Source organism: Tiliqua scincoides, chromosome 8 (assembly GCF_035046505.1).
Source record: "Tiliqua scincoides isolate rTilSci1 chromosome 8, rTilSci1.hap2, whole genome shotgun sequence".
In the NCBI taxonomy this organism is placed as follows: Eukaryota; Metazoa; Chordata; class Lepidosauria; order Squamata; family Scincidae; genus Tiliqua; species Tiliqua scincoides.
Window position 1 is genome coordinate 59,192,295 of NC_089828.1, and position 22,357 is coordinate 59,214,651.

Consider the following 22,357-nt stretch of genomic DNA (forward strand, 5'->3'; position numbering starts at 1 on the left):
TGCTTTTCCTTCCCACCACTAGAGGCTGCCCTGCACCATCTTTCGCTGACGGGCAAAGCATTCTGTGAGTTCTCCTTGGCATCTGCTTTGAATGGTTTCCATGACTTGTTTTATGCTTTTGCTGCTCACCCCTGGGGTCTCATGGGTCATTTGAGAGGTCAAGCAGACATTTTTATGATAAATTCAGGATGTAGAAGCCATGCATGACTTATCTTTTCGCAGTCTTCTGTGTGAATGCCAGAAACAGAGACATTATCATTGGTTTCCATATTTTATCCCACCTTTCCACGTTAGGGGTTACATTCTCATTTTGCTCTCACAACAACACTGTGAGGCACACTGGGCTGGGAGAGAATTACTGGCTCAGGGAAAGTCATGGCCAGGCAGTTATTTGAACCCAGATTATATTATCATTCTACCCTCACAACACTGCAAGGCACACTGGGTTGGGAGAGAGTTACTAGCCCAGGGAATATCATAGCCAGGCAGGTATTTGAACCCAGGTCTCCAACAGAGCTGATGCCCACCCCATCACATTGGCTCACTGGCTGAGGCAGATAAATATCAGAATAAACAGCTTCATGGCTACAAGGAAGTCCAGTATTCTGCCCAATGTTGCATACATGCAACAGACTAAATGCGTACACCTGTGGCCAGATAAAAATGGGTTAATTGATGTTCCTGGGTGCATGGAAATGTGAATGTGGGAATGCAAAGCTGCCACCTGTGGAGTCAGAGCATTGGTGCACCTGGCTCAGTACTGCTGACCCGGACTGGCAGTAGCCCTCCAGGGCCTTTCCCAATCCTACCTGGAAACGCTGGAGATTGAGCCTGGGACCTGGTGAATGCAACACCCTGGAGAACTATGAAAGACTCAGATCTGCATTCAGGTGCAGCTATCCTCAGAGGAGGGTTGATGGCAACCACAGCCTTTTTGGTGCTGACACACGGTTGTGGAACACTTTTGCCAGGGAGGCTATCCTGACAGCAACTTTATCTTGCTTTTGGTGCACACTGTTGTATTCTGTCAGGGTGGTTTATATTCTTTCCATGGAAGGTTTGCATTCCTTTGGCTCCCTGCTGTGTTTTTCCTGCCATATTTCTTGTGCTTACTGTTGTTTTGATCTTCTAAACATTTTGTTAGTTTGTTTCTAAAACAATTTGTCACAGGCAAGTAGATTTTTTTGTTAAACACACAAAATTATTTTGCCACTCTCCCAAGTTGTTGTGGGGAAGGGGTGATTATTTGTGATTCATCTCTGTATTTCAAAGTAGCAAGATGATCACATTTGAAGCATTTATTTTGAAAAATAAAATACAAAAGGTCATCGGATTGTAAACATACAAGTCATTTCTCCACATCTGAAAGAGCATTTTTTTAAATAATTAAATGTAAAATTGTCTTTACGTGTCCATAAAACTGGAAAAGAAAACTAGGCATAGAAACTGTTCTCCACACACACAAAAAAAACAAAAACAAAAAAACACACACAAAAAACCCTCCCCAAGGAAAAGCAGAAGCTGATGGTCAAGCATAGATAACCTGCTGGATGTTTTGAGCCACACCTAGAAAAATTTAATGAGGCATTAAGAAGACTCCCCAACCAATTCCCAGGGCTGCACACATACGATTCACTCAGCTGCCAGATTCGGCCTGAATGCACCACCCCTCATGCGTGTCAGTGCAACAAGGTTTGACGTTGTTCATCTGGTTTGAAGAGCAGTTCCCCCCTTGCTTGATTGAAAGGTGTGGAAAGAAAGTTATTGGGGAAGGAAGGGGAAATCGGATTGGTAAGGGGAAAATTGGACAGCTGCCCATGCTGGGAATTGGTGGAATGTTCCACAGAGCAAGGTCACCGACCTTGCCCTCTTAGAGCAGCAGTATGCCTTGGAATGTAGTCCAGCATGCCTTACAGAACCAAGATGCCCATCCCGTGCCAATCTTAGTACTTGGCATGTGACAGCAAGAACACAGCAAGCTGCCTGATACAAAGTCCACTTGACTCAGTGTCTACACTGACTAGCAGGCAGGGGCCTTTTTCAGCCTTACCTGGAAATGCTGCCACAGTGGGACAAAGACCTGCCTGCAAAATAGGCACTCAAGCACTGAGCATGATTGGGGCATGTCCATGGAGAGCATGCTCCTTAGGGGAAGAGATGCCTGCCAATGAACAACTAGGTCATTAGGACTGGAGATCTGGGTTATTCAGTCATGGGGGGAGGAATTCAGTGAAATGGGAGGGAATCTCTCAAATGTAGACAAGGGGAATTTGCACTCTTTGGTGGGGAGGATGAAGCCTAGGCCTCCCTCTCTCCATGCTCATCAGCTGATCACCACTGCTCATCTGCCTGACGGGTGTGCCCACAGATAGCTCTGCAGGTGGAGCCTGTACTCAGCATGCATAGCAGGAGCTGTGAGCCAGAGGCGGGTTCAGATCTTCCTTCCCAAAGACTCCTATTTGACACATCCTACTTCAGCACCAAGGATACCACTTGAAAATCGATCCTGGAAAAACTAAGGTGCAAAAACTAAACAGAGAGAGAGAAGGAGGCTGAATAGTCACTGTCAGCTCAGCCCAAAATACCGTTGGCTTCAGTTGGGTTGAATCAGTTGTGCTGTACACACGGGGAAAAAGAGACCATCTGACTTTCAGGAACAGGCTGGAGAGTTCTGCCACGACAGGGCTTCAGGCTCAATCCTCCAGGAGCTCCTCAATCTCGCACAGGAACAAATGGGAGCTCTGCATCAAGGCGCTGCTTGCACATTGTTAGCTATCTCTTGGCCACTAGTCACAACAGCCATATGCTATGTCCAGGTTCAAGGCAGTGTACTTCCAAATACCAGATACCAGGGAACAACAGCAGAAGCAGGCTGTGGCGTTCAGCTCCCACTTGAGGCTTACCCAGAGGCACCTGATGAGTGAAAGAAACAAGTTGCTAGACTAGACAGGTCCTCCGTGGCCTGCTCCAGCAGCCAGGCTCTTCTGATGTTTTCAGGTTGCACAGATCTCACTGACTCCACTGGGATTTACTCCGGGGAGTTTTTCTTCCAGACAGTTCCCTCTTCCTCATTTCTCTTCTTAGTCCTGGATTCACTCAACCTGAATGGCACCAGTCTTTCAGTGGAGCTGTTCTGGAGTCAGCTGTGCAAGGACCAAGCCTGAGAGGTTTACATGCACTTATCAAGAGAAACATATTCAAACTATATTTAATAATTTGAAAAGCCACAGTACGAAACAGGAAAGCAGTTTGAACAAGCAGCCCAGCAGAGTCTTCCCAGATGTCATCACAGTGCTTCCCTCACAGAGGCAGCCAGCAGTCCTACCAAAGACAAAAATTAAAGATAAGATTTCAGCACACTCTACTCACAGGGATTTGTTTGAGCCCATCTTCTGCAAGACAGTCTGTGCCCTTGAACTCTGCCCTTTGAGCCACTGACATCTGCTGTTCCTCTGTCCTTAATAGCTGTCTCTGGCCAAGCCAGTCCAGGAATCCTCCCAGCCCAGTAGCATCGTCTCCAACTGGTAGCAGTTCTCCAAGGTCTCAAGCAGAGAGAAGCCTTTTCCAGTCTGCTGCTGAGCTCCTGTTATTAACTGGAGGCGCTGGGGAGTTGAACCCGAGACCCTCTCTCTGCTTGTGCAGGAATCGCTCTGCCCCTAAACTCCAGCCCCCCTCCTGGAGATCTTCCAAAAAGGGTTGCTGAACCTCCGAGAAGCCCAGCTTTCAGGCCTCTCATCCTCCTTGGCAGAAGGAATCCCACATCTGCATCTCCACTCTTGCGCTCAAGCACACCTGCCAGTCCTTTCAAAGGGGATGTACAAGCAGAGCCTCCCCGTGGACTGGGCCAAAATGACACGGGTCTTGTTCCACCCCCATCCAACCCCCGCCACAACACTCACATACGAAGCTGCCATTGAGCTAAGAAAGGAAGGTCAAGCAGTGCAAATGTCCCATCTCATTACCATTTCTGTATGCCGAGTGCCACCGGATCTTCTATTTCACTGCATCTGTCTATTGAAAGGGGGAAAAAGTTATTTTTAAACTGCGGACTGTTAAATAAAGTTCTGTTCCATTGCAAAAAAGTGGAAAACTCCAAAGTGAGCACTAAAACAGAGCTGCCAGCTGAACTGAACTGGCAACAGGTTCAGAACAGTACGTGCTTCTTCACACAACGTGCCACTTACGGAACTCATGGCCACATGTTGTACCAATGGTTTCTGGTCTGAGTGGCTCAACAGGAGCACCAAACGCATTTGTGGTGTCGGGGACATTTATCAGAAGCTGGACCCACAATGGCTGCACAGGACCCCATGTCCAGATGGCACACACCTCTAGGGACCAGATACTGTGGCCAGCAGCAGGGGAGGTCTGCTGCCTCCTGGACAGACAGACAGACGGACAACTGCTGTGGGAAATGGGAGCATTGGATGGGTGGCCACTGGTCTGATCCAGCAGGGCTCCTTTTATGTTCTGTGGAGACACATTCTTGGGGAGTCAGCTACAACAGCAATTAGCCATGGCAGCTACATGTTCAGACCCAACCTATCTCCGTATTCCAGATGCTGGAGATAAACAAAGGCAGGAGGTCAGTCATCTTCACGCCCACTTCTGGGCTATCCAGAGTTATCTGGCTGACCACTATTGGGAACAGGGTACTGGGTTAGATGGGAAGCTTACACAAATGGCTTTCCCCTAGCTGCAGTCAGCCTCTGGCTGATAGTGGACTGCTGCTTCTGTTCAAGGAGGCTCTGTTTAGCTCAACCACTGATCCTGCCTGAAGTGGTCTCATTCTTTCTAAAGCTCTTGTAGGCAAGGTTTGTGCATGCCTGGTCTTAGGCTAAAGAATCCAGAGGTGATCTAGGGAGGGGTTGCAGCTCACTGGTACAGCACTTGCTGTGCAGGCAAAAGGTCCCAGGTTCAGGCTTCAGGCACAGCTGGGAAACCCCAGGGAGCTTCTGCCACTCAGCCTCAACAATACTCAGCTCAGTGGACCAGCATCCTATGTTCCTTGGTGGGAGAGTGAAGTAGAACACACAAATTGTAAGTAGAGGTACAATTTTTCAGTGCTCCCCTGGGCAAAACGAAGATGACCTTTCAAGTTTAGAAAGAAACATCACACCAAGGACAGAAGTTCTACTGCAGCTCGGTTCCTGTACTGCTAGTGCTTGCGGGATATTTAAAAAAAAAAAAACAACATCAGATATCATTTGAAAATGTGATTCCTCTCCATGAAGTTTGAAATGGTGCGGTATGCTCTACCACGTCAGGACTCTACCACCTCATCCCATAACCTGCATAGATGAGACCTCATGTAACAGCCATCACCACTCACCCATACTGTGATAGCCGAGACAAAGGTTCATTAACTGAATTCATTCTTGAAAAGGCAAATCAATTATCAAACCTTTTTAAAAACCTTGAATGGGTTGGCAACTCTAATGAAAGTACACAGCGTTTGGAATGTTTTCTTGCTGGGACAAGAAGCAAACATGTCACAAAGTTCAGGCCAAGCAGCGTGAACTGCAGGGTGGTGGCAGCGCATGAAGCCAAGGAGGAAAGGGGCAACCTTCTGCAGCCTCAGGGTGACTGAGCGCAAGGCAGCCAAAGCACAGACCGTCCAAAGTGTGAGAATGGAACAGCCAAAAAAAGAGAGACACCCCCTGACTGTGCACACAGACAGAAGGTGGTTGTCCAGAAGAATTCCAGTGCCTGCAGGCAGGTGGTGTTTTGTGGGGGGAAGACACAGAGAGGACAGACATCACAAGCTACTCTACTGTCTCAGCACCTCTTTCATTTTATGCTGCCTGGAACCTCCTGGTCACTCTCCTCTTGGGCTGCAATAAAAAAACAAAACACAACCAATTCTTATTGGGGGCAAAAGCAATTCTGCATTTGGCTTGACCAAACAGTTGAAACTGGCACATTTCACAGGAATGTCCTTGTGGGTTTTTTCTTTCCCCAAATTAGTTGCCTTTAGGACCAACTACATAAATACACTGGGAAAAAGATGCAACAGGTCCTCGCAAGAGCCATCAGTTGCACTGCAGAAGTCACAGGCAACAGCAACAATTCTCTGGCACACTTCAAGAGCCCTCACCTGTGCTATGTCTTTGAGGAAGTCAGGAAGTTGAAATTCACCTTTATAGACCTGGAAAACACAAAGATAACTTTGAAATAGGAGTCATGATGGCATATATTCCTTTGCTGTATGCTTCAGACAACATGCAGAAAAGCTCCGTTGTTAATGATAATATGTTTATAAATGCACACGCAGGAATATCAGTGGCCACACATGCACAACACTCTGAACTGTGCCACTCCTCTGAACGGCTGGCAACTGGGAGAACCAAAATAAACCCCAAATCCAAACACTCAGAAACGAGAAACGTTGTTAGGAACTTAAAAAAACTGGCAGAACACCCTGCCAGAGGCAGACACAGATCGAACCTCTACACAAGGGCACAGGGAGCAAGCACTTGGGCCCAGACTGGAGTGCACAATGATACATGAGCTCTGCGCCAGTGCAAACTCAGTTCACTTTTGGTTACTTTTTCATGTAGATGGATTTTTGCAAATCCTCAAGGGCACACCGGTCAGATTCACACATCCTATTGGCCATAGCAAGGGTTAATGAAGGCTCAGTGTCACTGTTGCGAGCTCATGTGCTACCATCCACCTCACCCCCTTTCCATGCACAAGGGGAAGAGTTTTCCCATTTTTGATCCTGGCTTGGATTTGCTGTTGTATCCAAGCCCAGCAAATCCCAAAACTTTGCTTTACAAACTGTAGTTAAAACAAACAGATTTCCCAGGTTTGGACACAACTGCAAACCAGGTTGGTTTGCAAACCAGGTTGGTTTGCAAACCAGGTTGGTTTCATATCAGAACAAAAGTTGCAAATTTCCTCCTCTCACACCTGGAGGGAAGCAGGGAGTGCACACGGCCAAGATTTGTAGCACTGAGCCAGAATTAAAACCTGGTTTGGCACAGTGGCTGAATCCAGCAACCACTCTCTCACAGGACCCAGACAGAGTTAGTAACAGCCCGATCCTCTCCAGGATTGGGCTGTACTGCAGAAGGGTTTATAACAGTGGAAGCAAATTTTGTTATCGTAAAATGACTACCAGTGGAGCACAGAGCACTACATTGGTGGCATTTTACGCAAGAGGCTGCAGCACCACAATTCCACTGCCAGTTTCTGCCATGCCCAACAGACCAGGTAAGGTAGCATTGGGGGCAGGTGGGAAGGGGGCAAAACTGGGTAGGGAGGGGGGAGGAACAAGGGCAGAGAGGGTAATGGCATGCACTGAATCCTATCTCCTTTTTCAAACCCCTTTCTTCTCAGAATTGCACCTGCTAAAGAGCTGGTGCAGGTCCAAGGAGATCCATCGCAGGAGGTTTACGGAGTGAAAGGGGGAAATAATTCCCCTTCCCCTCCAAAACCTCCCAATCCATCCACCACCTCCACCCTGCTGGATACAGCTCACACCTTTTTGGTGCAGCTGCATCAGCAGGAGGGGGAAGGATAGGATTGGACTCCTCATCTCCTTATAGTTAATAAGGGTGCACAGGAGTAGATATGCATAATTGCATCTTTATGGCAAAAGAACCATCAGTGGTAGCATATTCATCAAACATATATGTCCAAATAATCTTTGAGGCACAGGCTAGACAGATCCCATCCTTAATGGCTTTTCCCCACACATACACTTTGCAAAGGGCATTGTGGGCATCCCCTTCAAACATAATCACAGCCCTCAACCATCTTTGTCTTCACCAGGACCTGGGAGGAATACGAGAAATTACTCTTTCAAACTGATTCTGCTTGTGAGGGTGTCTCCAAGAGAAATGGAACAACTCAACAGGCAGACACCAAACATGGAGAACAGGTCATCTTGAACAGGAGAGCTAGTGGTCTGCGCGGCCCAAAGATGCAGTGACTGTCCTGTCATGGCCGGCAATGATCTGTGGGGAAAAGCAGAAAAGACAGGGGCTACTGCTGGGGTCACCAGCCAGCAGTCTTCTATGGAGGAAACCTCTCTGATCCGCTTCCAAGGAGGAAGTGAATCAGAAGGCAGCAAGCCCACCTGCCGCAGCCTGACCTTTCCTCCTCTGCAGTTCCTTTAAACAAAACAGGAAGTGCAGGATACAGAGGGCCAAAGTTTGGATTCATAGTGCCTGCTGAGGGCCAGAAGTGGTGCCATTAAGCAGGAAGTCAAGCAAATAATGGCCAGAAATAAATACTTTGTTCTCACATAAAACTCATTAGCTGCAGATGACTGAAGAGAAAATGTGCAAATCCTGTTCAGTTATGAGAGAGCCCAATTCTAACAGGGGCCAGATAAATTGCTTCCAGGAGCCCCATTTGGCCCACGGGCCTTATGTCTGGCACCCTGATATAAATCCTAACATTTTAAGGACTAAACATCAAACTGTTTCAGTAAACAGGCACCATGTTTTACCCTTCTGGTGTTCTCCAAAACCTTCTGGTCTGGCTTCCCATATTTTGGCGGGTTGGCATAGGGGTCATAGCCGAGTTTCCCCAGCATGGGTGCAATCACTGGCATGTCCTGAAGAACATCACTGGGAATCTTCCCCACCCATTTGGACAAGGCTTCCACGTTGACTGGCTTGATGACTTGGTCTGTTGATCTTTCAACTCTGCAAAGAATAAAAACATGTGTTGCACACAAACCAACCTGTAAGATATCTTAAGAATGTAAGAAGAGCCCTGCTGGACCAGAGCCAAGCTCCATCTAGTCCAGTGACCTGTTTCCAACAGTGGCAAATCAGATGCCTCCAGAACGCCCACAAGCAGGGCATGCAAGCAAAAGCCCTCCCCTCCTGTTCTTTTGCAGCATCTGAACGTGAACACCACTGTGGCTCACAGTGGCTGCCAGACTCTGCCAGACTCTCCATCCATGAATTTGCCTAACCCCCTCTTAAAGCCAGCTAAACCAGTTGCCATTCTTATTGAACGGGGACATATAAGATGGGTTTAGCAAGGACTACCAGTGGTAATAGCTAAACGGAACCTCCATATTCAGAGGTAGTCTACCTCAGAATAGCAGATTCTGAGGAGACAAGAATGGTGGGAGGCACTTCTGATTGGCCATTTCTGGAAACAGGATGCTGGACTGCTTGCATGAGTCTTCAGTCTGACCCAGCAGGGCTCATCTGTTGGGTAAGGGAGACGTTTCCCCGAAATGGAAGCCCTCCCCATTCCCACAGGGGAAATTCTAGAGAGAAGCCATACTGTACATTCCTGCCTGGATTGTTCCAGCCCATCGCCTTTGCTTACAGTAATAAAGAAGAAAAGTTGGCCCAACTCCTCCCTGGGAAAAATGACATTTCTTTGTCAGCTGCGGTGGCCACAGTTGTTTCCAATTAAGGACAGGGCAAGTGCCAGAGCTTGAAGCATTAGTTATGGCGAGGCCTGGCGTGCCAAGACTCCTCTCCAACAGCCACGCTGGCACTGACTGCAAGCCGCAGAGGGTCTCGTGCTGCTCCAAGTCCTTGCCAGCCCTAGCTGGCTTTCACAGCTGCCTTTGGACACTCTTGCAAAAGCTGAAACCCCGAGCTTGCAGGGAAGGAGGGGCAAACTGCAAGTCAGCTATCAGAGCTGCCAACAAAACTGTCCAGACAAGAGGCCTGGTTATCAGTGCTCCAAGCCGGAGGTCAGGTCAAGCAGGGAAAATGCAGGGGCCCCCAGGCTGAAAGCAAAGAGAGTTTCATAAGAGGGGGCAATGAACCCAATGGAATGAGAGGGGAAGGAGCAGGACTCTGTTTCTCTGTTTGGATTCTGTCCTGTTTCCCCCCAACGGGTAGCGCAGCAAGTCAGCAAACCCTTCTTGTCAGCTTTGCAGATAACTTTTAGCAGAGTTGCAAAAAGGAAGTCAAACCAGAGCTGAAACCCAAAACCAGTTCAGAGAGGCTTTTTCCAGTGAAACGGAGCCGGACCCAAACCTCTCGACTGCCTCAAATCAGAACTTGAGCCAAACCCCTCAAGGCAAAAAGCAGGAACCAGTTGGAAATAAGTGGGTCAGTCAGGAGGCACCCAGCTTCCTGCTGTAGGATTCAGGAAGGATTATGTTCATTTTCCTGTTGTTTATCCTCTTCTGTGTATCTTGTTTGTAAAAGCCTTTCAAAATTACAAACAGTTCAAAGCAATACACATACGTTAACTGGTGATCTTTGTATTCACGTTACAATGTTTGATACTAAGCAAGCAAAGGATTGGTATTATTCTGCTTGAAATGTACCTAAACTAGTCTGAAGGATCTAAACTGGCCAACAAACCACTTTTTAAGATTAGTATTTGAAGCAGAAAGCTAAAGACTGCAGAGCAGGCGGAACCATCTCTGAACCCAAATATTTAATGGTTTGACTTCTTGGTGACAAAAAGCCCAAAGGAAAACTAGGCTCAAAGCAGACTCACTTGGAAAGAGAGACACCACCGGCTTTCCCAATCAGGTCTTCGTGGTGCAAGACAGCAGGATGCCATGGAATGTGGAGGAACTTGAGGAGTGTCCTCATCCACTGCTCTGGGTGCAGGACCAGCTGCTCGTAGTGCACCATCATGCAGCGGTCCAAGCTGACCTCCAGGCACTGGTTGTACATGATCTCTATGGCCCGATTCCACTTGGTCAGGCAGTCCCTGTAGCTGTTCAGATCAAAGCCAGCAATGGTGACCTTCCTGGAGATCATGGAATGGACAGACGCCCGGCCGTCTCGCACCATCAGGAGAAATTTGGCATTGGGGAAAATCCGGGCCAGATAACTTAAGGACTTGAGGGCAAAGGGGTCCTTGTTGCACAAGAAAGGGGCCGGCTCCCCATGCTTCACAATGATCTCCAGCAAGAAGGCCTGCATGGCTGAGTCCAGGACCTCATCTGTGACTCCGGCCTCATCCAGCCGGAGCTTCTCCTTGCTTGAGCGAGCCCACATCTGCTTGACTGCCAGGATGCGAGGGATCACCCTGGTCTCCTCCCCGCAGCGGATGTCCGGGTGGGCATCCAGCATTGCCCGCATCAAGGTGGTGCCGCTCCGGGGCACCCCTCCAATAAATATCAGCGGCATGTCCTTGTGGTAAGCAAAGGTGGCATTTTCCTTCCGGCTCAGGCTGGCTCTCGCCGTGGCCTTCAGAGGCTCCGGCCGGGCCAGCTGGCTCTGCTCCTCCATCCGGTGGTGGCACTCCATGGCGTGCTGCCCCAGGTAGAAGACCGTGAGCGAGCTCAGCACCAGGCAGGCCAGCAGCAGGTTCTGCTTGAGCTTCCCAACCATGTTGTGGGAAAAATGCTGCCTCACACAGCAACAGCAGAGGGCCCAGGCTGCATCAGTGATAGCATTTCATGCCATGAGGAGCCTGGTCCAAAAAGATGGAGATCTGTTGAGAGAGAGGAAAAGAAAACACCAGACATTTCAGAAGTATTCCAAACAAAATTTCTACCTCCAGTGAACGTTTGCTCAAGGGGGCAATGACAGAGCTCAAGATGAACTCAGGGGATGTGGAATTTGGAAACCACTGACTACGAGGAGAGTCCACAACTAAAGAGCAGAGCACTGCTGTGCACAAGCTTCAATCCCTGGCGCCTCTACGTGAAAAGGCCCCAGTCAGCAGTTGACACCTTGCTTATGGGTTGACCACTGCCCAGACACAAACACTGGTCTAGGTGCACCTTTTTCCTGATCCAGCAGGGCTGCTCTTAACAGGATTAAACAGATTAATGGAGGTTATGTCCCAATGGTCATCAGCCGTGGTAGCTAAATGGAACCTCGGTTTTCAGAAGCAAAATTCAGTCATGAGAACGAGAAACTTGGTGTAGTTTATTTTTAAACTTAAAACCAAATTTCTCAGGAAGCCTATTCTGCACCCAGTGCACCGTCCTTCAGGTTTCCTGTATTTCTGCTGGACCACACAATATATGTAGGCCCAACCTACATCATATTCCATCTGTGCAAAAGAGCTAGCCCACAAAGCAGAAGCAGCTGTCAGGCTTGAGCCTGAAATATTTCTTTGCAGAAAAGCAGATGAACAGAAGATAGACAAGTCTCCGCCTGCCACCCTAACAGGAAGAGGCAGCCAGCAGCACTGCTGGTCGGAAGGAGACAGTAAACCGCGGAGTTTCTGCTAATCCAACTATCAGAGAAAGAATTTCAGCTGGATTGAAGTGTGTATTTTGCTTTGTGAACGGTTCCGTTTTGCTCCCCCCGCCGGAAATGGCTCCAAAGGGAGAGGCGGCTTGCCCACCGTGCTGAGGCTTCCTGCCAGACTGGGTGCTCTGCGCCCCTCCAGCTACGCCACCGAGGAGTGACTTTCTGGACCAGATTCAAAGCCTGCTGCAGCCCAGCATCCTGTTTCCAAGAGCGGCTCACCAAACTCTTCCAGAAAGCCCACAAGCGGAGCAGAGCAGCGACAGCCTTCAGAGAGGCAGAGCGCCTGTGGCTGCAAAGGTGCAATGTAGCTGTCAGAGCCGTTGGCAGAAGGCTGACCCTCCATGAATTGATACTACGCCCAGCTCAATACACCCAAGGAGGGTACATCTCGTCTGGCATCCCCGTTCTAACAGCCGCCAGCCAGAAGCATCCAAGAAGTTCACAAGCAGAACATGAAAACAGAAGCCTGTCCCTGTAGCTCGACCCAATTCAGTGCAAGCAGGTGAACAGCATGGAGTGTGTCAGGTACAGGATCTCTCTGATGGAGAATCAACTTAAAGGTGCGCGTCTTTATGATTACGCAGACAGGCTTGAAACTGTGTGGATACTCCTGAAGCCAGAGGCTGGGAGAGGGTTTTCAGCATCCCGTGTTCAGACCTTCCCATCCTCAAGATTGAGAGAATCAGAATTCATTATTCCAAATAAGCTCCAACTGTGAAAATCTGCTTTCTTTTCTTTGTGTAGTGCAAAAAACCAGCTTGTCTTGGATGTGGGGGTGCCCTGGCGCAAAGTATTAATCTCTTTATCCTAAATAATGTGCAGTCCTTGAGAAAATCCTAAGACGTGAACTGACACTTGACTTGGTGCTTCATCCAAATCTCAGTCCTGCCTGGACAACAACTGCTCTCTTATCAAGCCCTTCCTTCTGCAACAGGAAGTTTTGTGGTTCTATAACTGGTCTGAGTTTTGTAACCCAACATGGGCTTTCTCCATCTTTTCATTCTGTTCTTGTATCAGTGTCACACTAAGACTGAAGCTGCAATCCTATCCATACTTACAGGGAGTAAGCCCCGTTGACTCTAATGGGGCTTGCTTCTGAGTGCACATGCATAGGACTGCGCTCTCAGTTACACACAGAAACACACTGAGACTACCAGAAAAACCATACCCTGAGCCAAGAACCTAATTCTGAGAACAAGAAGCTGTTTCTAGCCCTGGCTCCCAGCTATTGTCCTCTTCCCTTTCTTTTCTTAGAAGACAGCCAGTGTTTTTAGAGCCTCAACAAGTGGAGAAATCCATCTTTGGCTCTGGCTAAAACAAAAAAGAAGGGTCTTCTCTCTACATTTGGGCTCAGTTCCATATTCACTGTAGTGCCTGCTCTGAGCCACATGAGTCCTCCTAGATGAATCCACATGAAGCAGGGGCGCAATCAGGGAGGAGATGGACAAACCAGGAACTGGGATGTCAGCCTGTGCTGAGTGGAACTGCAGTCTCCTTGAAGGATCAGATACGTGGTTTCAGGTGCTCCTGGACCCAGCCTGGAGTCATGACAGGACCCTTCCTATGGTTGTATCCAGCCTGAAGAACCCAGCTGAGATCAGGACCGCCCTCTCTCTGCTGCATTTCAGAGAGGAGTTAAAAGACTTCCTTGCTCTGCCTCACCTCCAGTGGATTATTCTTCCCCTTTTCTTCACTGACAGTCCCAGTTGGGTCTGCAGGGCTGCTGGTTGCTTTGATTGGTGCACTTTGAGATGGCTTCACTGTTTGTTAATTATGGTTCATTTTGACTTTGGCTTATATCATTTTATTAAGTTTGTGTAAGCTGCTCTGAGATGATATCAGACCTTACAAAATGCCTTTCCCCACGGGTGCTGCTAATTACCAGTTTTGACCAGCAAATGAATGATTTCCTAATCATCCAGTCTAGACTCCCAAAAGAGATGGGAAAAACTCATCTTTTTTGTTTTGAATCCCGCAAGCTCCAGCTTGGTCCAGCCACAAGTTGCTGTGTGCCTATCTACAGTGCAAGTGCAAACTGGTTCAGCAGTCAGGTCCATCTCCTCTGGGAATCCTGACAACTGGTTCCTTGAGAAAACTGAAAGATCTCTAGCAGAGATTCCTTGACAGAGCTTGCAATAAAGACATAAGAACAGCCCCACCGGATCAGGCCATAGGCCCATCCAGTCCAGCTTCCTGTATCTCACAGCGGCCCACCAAATGCCCCAGGGAGCACACCAGATAACAAGAGACCTGCAAGGCTTCCTGGGAATTGTAGTTAAGAACATAAGAACAGCCCCACTGGATCAGGCCAGAGGCCCATCCAGTCCAGCTTCCTGTATCTCACAGCCCCAGCCCAGTAATCAGTAATAGTTAAACCAACTTGAAACCCATCTCACTCCATGGGGTAGCTGAATGCTTATACAGTAATGCCTTGTTTTAATCTTGAAGAAACCCAGTGGCTCAGTTCAATTAAGGGGTCACTGGGTTGGAGGCAAAGAATCCCACTAACCCTTTAGTGAGGGGGGACTTTGGTGAAGCTGGCATATTTGGGGGCATGAATTTCTCTCTCCTAGCTCAGTAGTGAACCACATAGTGAAACAGACAGATGCAAGATTCAGAGTGGATAAAAGAACAGATTCCTTTCACTCAATGCAAGTTTCATTTATGGAACCTGCTCCCACAAGATGGGGTGTTGGCCATTGGCTGAAACAGCTTTCAAAGGGGATGGAAGACCCCTCTGTCAGTGGTTATTAGCCATAGCTGCTGAATGGACCCTCATCATCCACAAGCAGCACATTTGGGCTTCTCCAAAGCTGACATGACAGACCACTGTTCTCATAGCAGCACTGGCCTAGTTGGTGGGCCTCAGCAGGTCTTCTCTCTGTTCTTATTAAGAGGACATGGTCTTGGAAGAGAGTCTCTCACTGGCTAGTAGCCACAATGACCAGATACAGTTTCCATGTGCAGAGGCAACAGCGGGAGAGGACTGCTTGTGGACTTTCCAGAGGTATATATAGTCTTGCAGTGGACCACGGCCTGAGCCAGCGGATTCTGCTTGGGGTAGCCATAACTGTCCAGATGGCACTGGAAGGGAGCAACAGGGCAATTTCAGGGTGCCAGGAAGGGGCTGAGAGAAGCTCCAAGGAAGGTGTTGAAGGTGGGGGGAGGAGTGTAGTGGTGGTCACAGATAAGAACCAGAGGCATTTAAGCAGCACTGGGATGAGTGGTTGGGGCAGTCATGGAATATCTAGTTATGGGGGATTGCAGTCAGGAGAAGACCACCAGCTGATCAGAATTCCAGTTCTTTCTAGCCTCCTGGCCTCAACTGCACAAAAGAAAAGAAAGTAATATTTATTTTATCTAATAAAACAGCACTCTGCACATGCCAGAGATTCCCTGTCACTAGAACAGAGTTTGAACCAGTCATAAGAAATAAGAAGAGCCCCGCTGGATTAGGCCCAAGGCCTATCTAGTCCAGCTTCCTGGATCTCACAATGGCCCACCAGATGTCTCAGAAAGCATACAAGACAACAAGAGATCTGCATCCTGCAAGGGCATCCCTTGCATCTGGTTTAAAAAGCCACTTGGCACTCCGCCCATGATGTTTGATAACAAAAATCAGCAGCCACAGAAGCAGGAGATTAGCACCCCTCCTGTGAAGGATGGCATGCAGAGAGGGCACTGCCCTTGGGAGGGCTGCCAACTTTAGTTTGCAATAATTCTAGCACCTCAAGCTTCAGCACACTTTGGCATGCACAAAGTCTCCTAAGAACATAAGAAGAGCCTTTGGTTGGATCAGGACAAAGGTCCAACTAGTCCAGCACCCCGTATCATCCAGCGGCCCACCAGATGCCCAGGGAGCACACGAGACAACGAGAGAGCTGCATCCTGGTGCCCTCCCTTGCACACCTGGCCTTCTGAGATCTCTTTCCTCAGTGAATGGAATCAACTTCCATTTTTCAGAAAATGAACCTGCGGACGCATCACCTCCAGGCACATGCAGGATGCCTTCCCAGGAGGAAGCAGAAGCAGAGGACAGCACACACCTGAGCAAGCAGGCCTCTTCCTGCCAACAGGGAGCAGTTTTTGAAAAGCAAGAACAGTCACCCTGCGCCCACAAGGGGCATTTATCAGTGCCAGATCTTTAGAGAGAAACACAGGCAAAAGAGTTCATCTGAGCATGTGCAAATGCACTCTGTTCCAACACAGATTTCTTCTTCAAACCTACAATTTATAGAAAGCAGGGAAATGACAAGAAAAAGCATCAAGATTTCACAGTCCTCTTTTTCCTGGCTGAATTCTTTTTTTCAATGTAAAAACTCCGAGCAGGTTCAGAACATTTTTTTCATATCAGCCTAAAACTGCTTCTAAAAGTGTTTTTTCTCAGAAAATCCATTCAAGTGCACAGGGTGCCTCCTCCCTTGAGGAACAGACACTTCCTAGGAATGGGGGAGAAGAAAGGCACATTTCTTTCTCCTCAAGAGATAGAAAGTAGCACACACCCCAAAGAGCAGGGGAGGCACCCTCTTCCAGCACTGGTTTTTCTTTCCCTTGATAGGAAACAGACATAACACCCAACCCAGAAAAGAAGCCAGACTGAGGAACTCTGTGCATGCTCAGAGGCACTCTCTTCCAGCACTGGTTTTTCTTTCTCTTGATAGGAAACAGACGTAACGCCCACCCCAGGAAAGAAGCCAGACTAGGGGAACTCTGTGCATGCTCAGAGGCACCCTCTTCCAGCACTGGTTTTTCTTTCCCTTGATAGGAAACAGACATAACACCCAACCCAGAAAAGAAGCCAGACTGAGGAACTCTGTGCATGCTCAGAGGCACTCTCTTCCAGCACTGGTTTTTCTTTCCCTTGATAGGAAACAGACATAACACCCAACCCAGAAAAGAAGCCAGACTAAGGAACTCTGTGCATGCTCAGAGGCACTCTCTTCCAGCACTGGTTTTTCTTTCCCTTGATAGGAAACAGACATAACACCCAACCCAGAAAAGAAGCCAGACTAAGGAACTCTGTGCATGCTCAGAGGCACTCTCTTCCAGCACTGGTTTTTCTTTCTCTTGATAGGAAACAGACGTAACGCCCACCCCAGAAAAGAAGCCAGACTAGGGGAATTCTGTGCCTGCTCAGAGGCACTCTCTTCCAGCACTGGTTTTTCTTTCCTTTGATAGGAAACAGACGTAACACCCAACCCAGAAAAGAAGCCAGACTGAGGAACTCTGTGCATGCTCAGAGGCACTCTCTTCCAGCACTGGTTTTTCTTTCTCTTGATAGGAAACAGACGTAACGCCCACCCCAGAAAAGAAGCCAGACTAGGGGAATTCTGTGCCTGCTCAGAGGCACTCTCTTCCAGCACTGGTTTTTCTTTCCCTTGATAGGAAACAGACATAACACCCAACCCAGAAAAGAAGCCAGACTAAGGAACTCTGTGCATGCTCAGAGGCACTCTCTTCCAGCACTGGTTTTTCTTTCCCTTGGTAGGAAACAGACATAACACCCAACCCAGAAAAGAAGCCAGACTAAGGAACTCTGTGCATGCTCAGAGGCACTCTCTTCCAGCACTGGTTTTTCTTTCCCTTGATAGGAAACAGACGTAACGCCCAACCCAGAAAAGAAGCCAGACTGAGGAACTCTGTGCATGCTCAGAGGCACTCTCTTCCAGCACTGGTTTTTCTTTCTCTTGATAGGAAACAGACGTAACGCCCACCCCAGAAAAGAAGCCAGACTAGGGGAATTCTGTGCCTGCTCAGAGGCACTCTCTTCCAGCACTGGTTTTTCTTTCCTTTGATAGGAAACAGACATCATGCCCAATCCAGAAAAGAAGCCAGACTGCGGAACTCTGTGCATGCTCAGAGGCACTCTCTTCCAGCACTGGTTTTTCTTTCCTTTGATAGGAAACAGACGTAACGCCCACCCCAGGAAAGAAGCCAGACTAGGGGAATTCTGTGCCTGCTCAGAGGCACTCTCTTCCAGCACTGGTTTTTCTTTTCTTTGATAGGAAACAGACATCACGCCCAATCCAGAAAAGAAGCCAGACTGCGGAACTCTGTGCATGCTCAGAGGCACTCTCTTCCAGCACTGGTTTTTCTTTCTCTTGATAGGAAACAGACGTAACGCCCACCCCAGGAAAGAAGCCAGACTAGGGGAACTCTGTGCATGCTCAGAGGCACCCTCTTCCAGCACTGGTTTTTCTTTCCCTTGATAGGAAACAGACATAACACCCAACCCAGAAAAGAAGCCAGACTGAGGAACTCTGTGCATGCTCAGAGGCACTCTCTTCCAGCACTGGTTTTTCTTTCCCTTGATAGGAAACAGACATAACACCCAACCCAGAAAAGAAGCCAGACTAAGGAACTCTGTGCATGCTCAGAGGCACTCTCTTCCAGCACTGGTTTTTCTTTCCCTTGATAGGAAACAGACATAACACCCAACCCAGAAAAGAAGCCAGACTAAGGAACTCTGTGCATGCTCAGAGGCACTCTCTTCCAGCACTGGTTTTTCTTTCTCTTGATAGGAAACAGACGTAACGCCCACCCCAGAAAAGAAGCCAGACTAGGGGAATTCTGTGCCTGCTCAGAGGCACTCTCTTCCAGCACTGGTTTTTCTTTCCTTTGATAGGAAACAGACGTAACACCCAACCCAGAAAAGAAGCCAGACTGAGGAACTCTGTGCATGCTCAGAGGCACTCTCTTCCAGCACTGGTTTTTCTTTCTCTTGATAGGAAACAGACGTAACGCCCACCCCAGAAAAGAAGCCAGACTAGGGGAATTCTGTGCCTGCTCAGAGGCACTCTCTTCCAGCACTGGTTTTTCTTTCCCTTGATAGGAAACAGACATAACACCCAACCCAGAAAAGAAGCCAGACTAAGGAACTCTGTGCATGCTCAGAGGCACTCTCTTCCAGCACTGGTTTTTCTTTCCCTTGGTAGGAAACAGACATAACACCCAACCCAGAAAAGAAGCCAGACTAAGGAACTCTGTGCATGCTCAGAGGCACTCTCTTCCAGCACTGGTTTTTCTTTCCCTTGATAGGAAACAGACGTAACGCCCAACCCAGAAAAGAAGCCAGACTGAGGAACTCTGTGCATGCTCAGAGGCACTCTCTTCCAGCACTGGTTTTTCTTTCTCTTGATAGGAAACAGACGTAACGCCCACCCCAGAAAAGAAGCCAGACTAGGGGAATTCTGTGCCTGCTCAGAGGCACTCTCTTCCAGCACTGGTTTTTCTTTCCTTTGATAGGAAACAGACATCATGCCCAATCCAGAAAAGAAGCCAGACTGCGGAACTCTGTGCATGCTCAGAGGCACTCTCTTCCAGCACTGGTTTTTCTTTCCTTTGATAGGAAACAGACGTAACGCCCACCCCAGGAAAGAAGCCAGACTAGGGGAATTCTGTGCCTGCTCAGAGGCACTCTCTTCCAGCACTGGTTTTTCTTTTCTTTGATAGGAAACAGACATCACGCCCAATCCAGAAAAGAAGCCAGACTGCGGAACTCTGTGCATGCTCAGAGGCACTCTCTTCCAGCACTGGTTTTTCTTTCTCTTGATAGGAAACAGACGTAACGCCCACCCCAGGAAAGAAGCCAGACTAGGGGAACTCTGTGCATGCTCAGAGGCACTCTCTTCCAGCACTGGTTTTTCTTTCTCTTGATAGGAAACAGACGTAACGCCCACCCCAGGAAAGAAGCCAGACTAGGGGAACTCTGTGCATGCTCAGAGGCACTCTCTTCCAGCACTGGTTTTTCTTTCTCTTGATAGGAAACAGACGTAACGCCCACCCCAGGAAAGAAGCCAGACTAGGGGAACTCTGTGCATGCTCAGAGGCACTCTCTTCCAGCACTGGTTTTTCTTTCTCTTGATAGGAAACAGACATCACGCCCAATCCAGAAAAGAAGCCAGACTAGGGGAACTCTGTGCATGCTCAGAGGCACTCTCTTCCAGCACTGGTTTTTCTTTTCTTTGATAGGAAACAGACATCACGCCCAATCCAGAAAAGAAGCCAGACTGCGGAACTCTGTGCATGCTCAGAGGCACTCTCTTCCAGCACTGGTTTTTCTTTCCCTTGATAGGAAACAGACATAACACCCAACCCAGAAAAGAAGCCAGACTGAGGAACTCTGTGCATGCTCAGAGGCACTCTCTTCCAGCACTGGTTTTTCTTTCTCTTGATAGGAAACAGACGTAACGCCCACCCCAGGAAAGAAGCCAGACTAGGGGAATTCTGTGCCTGCTCAGAGGCACTCTCTTCCAGCACCGGTTTTTCTTTCCTTTGATAGGAAACAGACATCATGCCCAATCCAGAAAAGAAGCCAGACTGCGGAACTCTGTGCATGCTCAGAGGCACTCTCTTCCAGCACTGGTTTTTCTTTCCTTTGATAGGAAACAGACGTAACGCCCAACCCAGAAAAGAAGCCAGACTGAGGAACTCTGTGCATGCTCAGAGGCACTCTCTTCCAGCACTGGTTTTTCTTTCTCTTGATAGGAAACAGACGTAACGCCCACCCCAGGAAAGAAGCCAGACTAGGGGAATTCTGTGCCTGCTCAGAGGCACTCTCTTCCAGCACTGGTTTTTCTTTTCTTTGATAGGAAACAGACATCACGCCCAATCCAGAAAAGAAGCCAGACTGCGGAACTCTGTGCATGCTCAGAGGCACTCTCTTCCAGCACTGGTTTTTCTTTCTCTTGATAGGAAACAGACGTAACGCCCACCCCAGGAAAGAAGCCAGACTAGGGGAACTCTGTGCATGCTCAGAGGCACTCTCTCCTCGCAGGTCTTTTCCTCTTCCCACCAACCCCGCCCGGGCGAGGGGCAGCAACGCAGAAGGTCCGCCGGCGACCCAGAGGCCTCGCCCCGCCCCTCCGCCTCACCTGCCGGGGTGCCCATGGTGAGCCGTCCGCGCCTGCCGGGCTGCCGGTCCGCAGCGGTGGGCATCACAAGCCCCCTCGGATTGGCCGATGCGTCGCCGCTCCCCATTGGCCGCCTGGGGTGGGCGGGGCGTGCGCGCTCCCGGGGCGGGGCACATCTGGACGCGGCGGCACAGCTGGCGGCACACCTGGCGCCGGGAGCCTCGGGCCGGCAGGGAGCGTGCGAGCGGCCCCCCCTCCCGGCTCCCCCCTCCAGCTACGCCCCCGGCCGGTCTTCCGGGGGGGGGCAAAGCCTCCAGCGGAGCCCTTCAGCCGAGGCCACGCAGGAGCGGGGAGGGACCGCGGTGCCCTCCACTGGAGGAAACCTCTGCAGCCCCTTCAAGGGACGGGGAGGCGTTTGCACTCTGCACGTGCTCAGGTGTTCAGGTGGCAGTGCAGCCATTCAGGCCCCAAGAGGCCCCTGCTGGCTCTGGGGGAACGCCTGGGAAAGGCCCCAGCTGGACGACTCTCCACAAGGCAGGAATGGCTCTGCTGCGGGGCGGCCTCACCGCCCCAGACCCTGGCCGGCAGCACCCCTTTCAGGCCGAGTGCCAAGGCCCACTGCTGGGGTGACAGCCCCTTCCCCTCTACGTGGGGCTGGGACTCAGCCTTCCAAGTCACCCAGAGGCAGCGGACACTCTCCTACCGAAAGGCGAACCAGCCCGTCGCCCTTCTCTCTGCACCCGGCCCTCCTCCTACCAAAACCTCTGCTTGAGGGGGATGAATGCAGGCATCAAAGAAGCAGGACGATGAAGCTGGGACGTGTCTCGGCAGCAGAGGTGGGCCTGTGAGAAACAGAAGCCTGCACGCCATAGAACACCTGCAGACCAGTCACTTGGTGTGTGCGTAACAGCCCCCGACACACACACAAATACCATCTGCCATCCCAAATTAATCCCACAGGTTTCAGCCTGTCACTGTTGAGGCCGCCGTCTCTCTTAAAGATCATAGCAAACCGTTGCAGGGTGAGGCTTTTCCAAGCACAGAGATGCAGCATCTCCCCTGTTGGATATCGCCTGCAATGCAGCTGTTAAAACAGGAGAAAAGGCATCAAGCCAGTTAACACCAGGGTTGTAGCCCTTGAGCACAACAGGCTCTTGACACAGTTTGCACCAAAAGAGACCCAGTGGCTGCAGCATCAGTGTCTGATGTCAGCAGGGCCCCTTGTGCAAGAAAAGGAATCCTGGGAAAAACACACACACACACACCCTCCGGTATATGAGGATGTCACTTTTCCCGTTAGAAGTGGTACAGTGGCTGTATCTGCTGACACTATGTCACCTACCTAGTACA

At 49.4% G+C, this 22,357-nt stretch overlaps 1 protein-coding gene across 2 annotated transcripts; it reads right to left on the minus strand.

Annotated features, from left to right (window-relative positions):
- Positions 1-1,289: 1,289 nt before the first annotated feature.
- Positions 1,290-21,088, minus strand: TPST1 (tyrosylprotein sulfotransferase 1). Of its 2 annotated transcripts, XR_010794803.1 has the most exons (7): positions 21,029-21,088; positions 10,438-11,385; positions 8,462-8,660; positions 6,098-6,148; positions 5,786-5,834; positions 3,963-4,011; positions 1,290-3,321 (listed from the first exon to the last, which is right to left on the minus strand). XR_010794803.1 is itself a non-coding variant. In XM_066635665.1 (6 exons), the coding sequence occupies exons 2-5, from the start codon at positions 11,280-11,282 to the stop codon at positions 3,994-3,996; spliced, it is 1,113 nt and encodes a 370-aa protein (XP_066491762.1). In that variant the 5' UTR covers positions 11,283-11,385; positions 21,029-21,088; the 3' UTR covers positions 1,290-3,321; positions 3,963-3,993. The 2 variants fall into 2 exon arrangements, 1 of the variants encoding a protein (XP_066491762.1); XM_066635665.1 differs by lacking the exon at positions 5,786-5,834.
- Positions 21,089-22,357: the final 1,269 nt, after the last annotated feature.